The following is a 6,074-nucleotide window of genomic DNA, read 5'->3' as shown; positions in this document are numbered from 1 at the left end:
TTGGTAGTGATGTATAAACGGCCACCGGGGGTCTACTTAATACATCCAAAGATGGAAACTAAACACGTGATGTGACTCGAGGAGTGCCAGTGTTACACAAACAAGAAATGTGTCCATAGCCACAATGCACTTGTGTCCAAACTTCATTTGCTGTCACAATTTTTACAATAATTAAGTGTTATATTAATAGCAGTATATATAAAAGTATTTTAACTAATAAGTTTCATAAGTCTTTTACTATCTCTAATAGACACAATTCATGTGTCACTGTGACCTTGGCCTAATGACCTGGACATCGATAGGAATCTCTTACAGGTCATGGATCATTTCCCTACAAGGATTTATAAACTATAACTTCTCAAGCAAAATATAAGACCAGAAATTTACATAAAGTATCGCTGTGAATTTAACCTTTGATCTAATAACTTCAAATTTATTAGATGGCATTCACTGGCCATGGGCAAGTTTAAAAGACCTACAAGTGATTGATAGGGAAAGTTTTCTACACTGTGATCTTGACCATTGACTTAATCTTAGTGGGTGTCATCTACTCAAGTAATTAACAACATCCACACCAACACATTATAGAACAGTCAGACAAGCTTTCTGTTCCTTGTGGCTGGGAGATTGCCTTTACGGGTAGAAGCATCAAAATTGCAGGCGAATAAATGGGACCGAATTAATGGGGTCTATGCATCTCCTAGTTTTGCTTTGTTTGTAACAGCCGATGTTAGCAAAAATCATCATTCCTGTTTGGGCGCCATTATTTTTAACCTAAATTGTGTTGTCCAGCCGTAAAACCAAAACAACAAACGTAACCCGGAACTAGAAAGTCTAGGTGACTAGGACCAACTGACCCTCCAATCAATAGGGACCATCTTCTCTTCATCACGAGCCAACACACTAATTCGTAGGACTGTAAGGCCAGTATTCTTTAGTTATTGGCCGGACAAGTTTCTAGTGATCATGGCCTCGGGACTGTTTACCTTCTGACCTCAAAATCAAAAGGGGTCATCTTTTAGTAATAAAGCAACATCCACACAAAAATCTTTTGGCTGTATGAAAAGGCGTTTAGTGGTCAAGACCAGGGTGACCTTTAAACTTCTGGTCTCAAAAGCAATAGTAATCATCTACTTGCATAAGCATTGGCCCTGCTTAGTTACATAAATCATGTCATATTCCCTATCAAGTTATTCATCAATCAAGGAAGAGAACGGAAGATCTAGCCGACAAATTGACCATACACTTTTGCTTGTTTACAGACATTTTGGCATTGCACGACCTTGATTTTTTAAACTATGACCCACAAATTTAGACATTCAGTACAGTATTGGTACCTAGTCTGGATAGCGATCCAAGACCATCATAATCCTCTTGTCGCTCATCAATGTGTAGGAAGGCCAAATGATACAACCTAACACGCTAGAGTCATCGTCACATTGTAAATCCACCGCCTCATTGAACTTGCAAATGAAAGAGTACAGTATATAATGTTTTTCGAATTAAATTTAGAATATAGTAGATTTCACTATTAAGAATATAGTTTCAGATGTATTGGCATATCGGCATACCAAATACATTAATAATAATTTGACTATTTACAAATATAGAAAAGGATGACAAGGTTATCACAAATACATACATAGAATAGCATGTTGGCGACAATGATAGTTTACAAAACCATTGTAAGTAAACATGCATTTACTATAGATTACGTTCCCGGTTCGGTTATCAGTTTTATCATGTGTGTGACAAATAATTTCATAATATAGTAACATCACACCACTGTATTCATGGTGTTTCTAAACGCATATTTGTTCGTTTGATCCTTTTATTAGTTTACTATTTGCTGACTTACAGACACCGGTATTTCTATAACCATGGGCAGTGTTATTCGGAAGGAATTTAGATGGGCACATATTGGTCTTTGCCATGGCAATCGGGATAGCTTTGTTTTTGCTCAGGTATATTTTAATTAACATCTTTTAGATAAATAAAATTTATTAAGTGCAATTTGAATGCTTGTTGGAGAGACTGAGATAGTCAATTGTGGACAGATGCATTTCCATGGACAATTTGAAAATAAAAATTAGAGAGGGGGTGGTAAATGAGTTTATTAGTGTAATTCCTTAGTATAGGTATCACATTTTCACTGTATAACATATCATATTTACACACTTGTATCTATATAGTGTAATCATTTATCAAACGAAAGATAACATTCAAATCAATAAGTTCATTCGCACTATCTCCGTGGGCCTTTGGCATGTAATTTACAAAGATTGTATTAAACATTTTGCATGTAAACCGGTATAATTATAAATTCAGAATAGATTGAAATAGAGGTCAAAGGTCAGAAATATGGTTGCAAATTTCGGTATGATATTATACGTACAGGACAGTTTAGTGAAACATTGCAATGTAAAAGTGATTTAAAAATATCAAATGTTGATTAGATAAAACAGTTTGGTTTATCTGAAAGTCATGTAAAATACACATGAATTAGTTTTTGCCCATCATGCCTCATAAATGCTTTATTTTTATCTCTCAAAGGCGTTTTAATTTTGGTGTACTTTTATAGTATCCAAACAGTTACTCATTAGCTAATTACTTGAAGTACAGTTATAGTGAATTAGTCTTTTGTATGGAAGTCAAAATGCTACTTTGTTTACATTTGTTGCTACCTTTATAACAAATTATTTCACATTTATCGCTAACTTCTTGTAACGTATTTAAAAAACATTAATTAAACATTATAAAATTCATGTTTGCCCTTTCTGTATAAATTGAAATTTATTAGTACGTATTTACAAAATTAAATTGGTCAGACGCGGCGCAGCCGCGCGACCTATTTAATTTTGTAAATACGTACTAATAAATTATTTTAACCGGCTTAGTGTTTTAAATTATTTTCAAAAGCGTAAGTTCTATACAGATTGTAAAACTGTAAAAAAAGCTGAATGATTTTTTTCTCTCTTTAATTTAGTCGTATTAACCTTTGTCATCCCATATATTTGTCACTGTGATGAAAGAGATTCAATAACATTTTTTGTTTGTTTGTTTTTAGCTCACCTGTCACAAAGTGACAGGGTGAGCTTTTGTGATCACTTTTCGTCCGGCGTCCGTCCGTCGTCCGTCCGTCGTCCGTCGTCCGTCCGTAAACTTTTGCTTTAAATGACATCTCCTCATAAACCACTGATTCAATTTCATCCAAACTTCACAGGAATGTTCCTTTGGTGGTCACCTTTAAAAGTTGTTCAAAGAATTTAATTCCATGCAGAACTCTGGTTGCCATGGCAACCGAAAGAAAAATCTTCAAATATCTTCTTTTAAACAACCCTAACAGCTAGAGCTTAGATATTTGGCATGAAACATCTTCTAGTGAGTGTCTACCAAGTTTGTTCAAATAAAAGCCCTGGAGTCAAAATTGGCCCTGCCCCAGGGGGTCATTGATTTTCCCTTTATGCATATAGTAAAAACTTAAAAAATCTTCTTTTAAAAAACCCAAATAGCTAGAGCTAAGATATTTGGCATGAAACATCTTCTAGTGAGTGTCTACCAAGTTTGTTCAAATAAAAGCCCTGGGGTCAAAATTGGCCCCGCCCCAGGGGGTCATAGATTTTCCCTATATGCATATAGTAAAAACTTAAAAAATCTTCTTTTAAAGAACCCAAAGAGCTAGAGCTAAGATATTTGGCATGAAACATCTTCTAGTGAGTGTCTACCAAGTTTGTTCAAATAAAAGCCCTGGGGTCAAAATTGGCCCCGCCCCAGAGGGTCATTGATTTTCCCTATATGCATATAGTAAAAACTTAAACAATCTTCTTTTAAAGAACCCAAAGAGCTAGAGCTAAGATATTTAGCATGAAACATGTTCTAATGGGTGTCTACCAAATTTGTTCAAATAAAAGCCCTGGGGTCAAAATTGGCCCCACCCGGGGGTCATTGATTTTCCTTATATGTGTATGGCAAAAACTTAAAAATCTTCTTTGAAAAAACCCATATAGCTAGAGTTTAGATATTAAGCATGAAACATCTTCTAATCAGTGTCTACAAAGTTTGTTCAAATAAAAGCCCCAGGGTCAAAATTGGCCCTGCCCCGGGGGTCATTGATTTTCCTTTTTTGTGTATAGCAAAAACTTAAAAATCTTCTTTGAAAAAACCCAAATAGCTAGAGTTTAGATATTAAGCATGAAACATCTTTTAGTAAATATCTACAAAGTTTGTTCAAATAAAAGCCCGGGGTCAAAACTGGCCCTGCCCAGGGGTGTCATTGTTTTTAACTATATGTGTATAGTAAAAACTTAAAAAATCTTCTTTTAAAAACCTAAAAAGCTAGAACTTAGATGTTTAGCATGAAACATCTTCTTATGGGTGTCTACCAAGTCTGTTCAAATAACAAATAAAAAGCCCTTGGGTAAAAATTGGCCGGGGGGGGGGGCTATATACAGGTGAGCGACCTCAGGGCCATCATGGCCCTCTTGTTTATTTATTCTTGTTGTTGTTGTGTGTGTTTTTTGTTGTTTTTGTTTTGATATTTTTACTAATACATATAATACATTTCCAGTTCCAATAGTAGCATTAACTTGATGATTTAGCTTCTTAATCAATATACAGTAGAATTAATTAAAAAATTAAAACCATTATATAGGGTTTCTTACATTTTTAATATTTTTGCTTTATTTTAATCAAAGTTCTTTTTTCATTTGATACATTACAGTGGAAGCGGATGCACCCAATGTATTTGATCTATAGAGTACTGACCTCCGTCTACACGATCACGATTTTCTCTCTTATACTTACAAAAGATATGCATGACATCATGGCATATCTCACCACATGGACATATATTCTGTTGACACTTTACTTTCTTGTTTCCGCTTTTAACGCGGTGTTTTACACGTGCAGAGGACACGAGCGCCAGCTGAGTGACGTTGAGTCTACGGCGTGTGCGTTTGACAGATCTGAAACAATGGCCAAGCAGTCATATGATAATATAGCATACGTAAATACGGCAGCTAATGATCCTATACAAAGAAGTCACAGCAATAACATATCACGTGATGCATGCGACAGTGTAAGCAGTATGCACGAGCCAGAGAATCGGACGCTAGAGAACGCCAGTGTAGCAAACGATCGTGACATTACAATAACGATGAAAATTGCGTGGGTACTCGGAAATTCTATACAGGTCTTTGCAATTATAGTCTCCCTAATATACTTCATTGTTCTATTTCCACCAATAGGCCACACTGACTTCTGGGATGTCAATCTACACGGAGTTAATTCATTTCTTGTAATAACTGACACGTGCCTTACGGCGAGACCTGTACGATTGTTACACGTGTTCCATCCAATGCTTTACGGCGTGTGCTATGTTATATTTAGTGTCATTTATTGGAGTTATGACCACGTGAACAACGTGCTGTATCCAAATGTGTTGGACTGGAATTACCCTGGAACCACCATGATATGGGTACTTTCATTAGCTTTTGTAGCTATACCGTTGTTTCAATTGATATACTTCGGACTTTACCGTTTGAAATTACATATCTATTATCGTTACATTGAAAGAAATGTGTTGGAATAATAGTCGAATGTATGTTCACAAGTAGTTGTGAATAGTTTTGCCCACGGTGTTAAGAAAGAAAAAGATATTTCAGACACTGTCCGCCAGTCGATGTTTAAAATACTTGTTGTGAACGTAGCTATGTAGGAGCACATTTGTCTCGGAGAACATTTGTCTTACGTAAGACCGATGCGGTCGCATATGTCCCACATGAGACAAATGGGACCTCAAATGTCTACCCCAAAAAACTCATTTGTGTGACAAATGTGCTCCGATCAAGTTTTTTAAGGGACAAGAAAGCACATTTGTCTCATATGTTTTTAAGGGACAAGAAAGCACATTTGTCTCATGTCATTTTTATGAATTATTTGTCACACATTTCCCCACGTCAGAAACTATTTTTTTGAATCGAGGTTCGCTGTTTTACCTCATGTCAAGTATAATCATCAATAGGTTTGCTTATGCTTTCTTTATGAAAACCTAAAGTGAACTGTTAATTATAAAT

The 6,074-nt window shown here is 35.6% G+C and overlaps 1 protein-coding gene across 1 annotated transcript; it reads left to right on the top strand.

The window, feature by feature from the left end:
• Positions 1-1,696: 1,696 nt before the first annotated feature.
• Positions 1,697-5,712, top strand: LOC132737213 (protein rolling stone-like; the record flags this gene model as incomplete). The annotated part of the gene is given in 2 exon segments (XM_060724473.1): positions 1,697-1,964; positions 4,721-5,712. Coding segments are annotated over 2 exon segments (954 nt in total). The 5' UTR covers positions 1,697-1,880.
• Positions 5,713-6,074: the final 362 nt, after the last annotated feature.

The sequence above is a fragment of the Ruditapes philippinarum genome, unplaced genomic scaffold (assembly GCF_026571515.1).
Source record: "Ruditapes philippinarum isolate M1 unplaced genomic scaffold, ASM2657151v2 ctg3297_1_1_1_1, whole genome shotgun sequence".
In the NCBI taxonomy this organism is placed as follows: domain Eukaryota; kingdom Metazoa; phylum Mollusca; class Bivalvia; order Venerida; family Veneridae; genus Ruditapes; species Ruditapes philippinarum.
The sequence above is the reverse complement of the archived record's forward strand: the minus strand, read 5'-3'. Positions and strand labels throughout refer to the sequence as shown.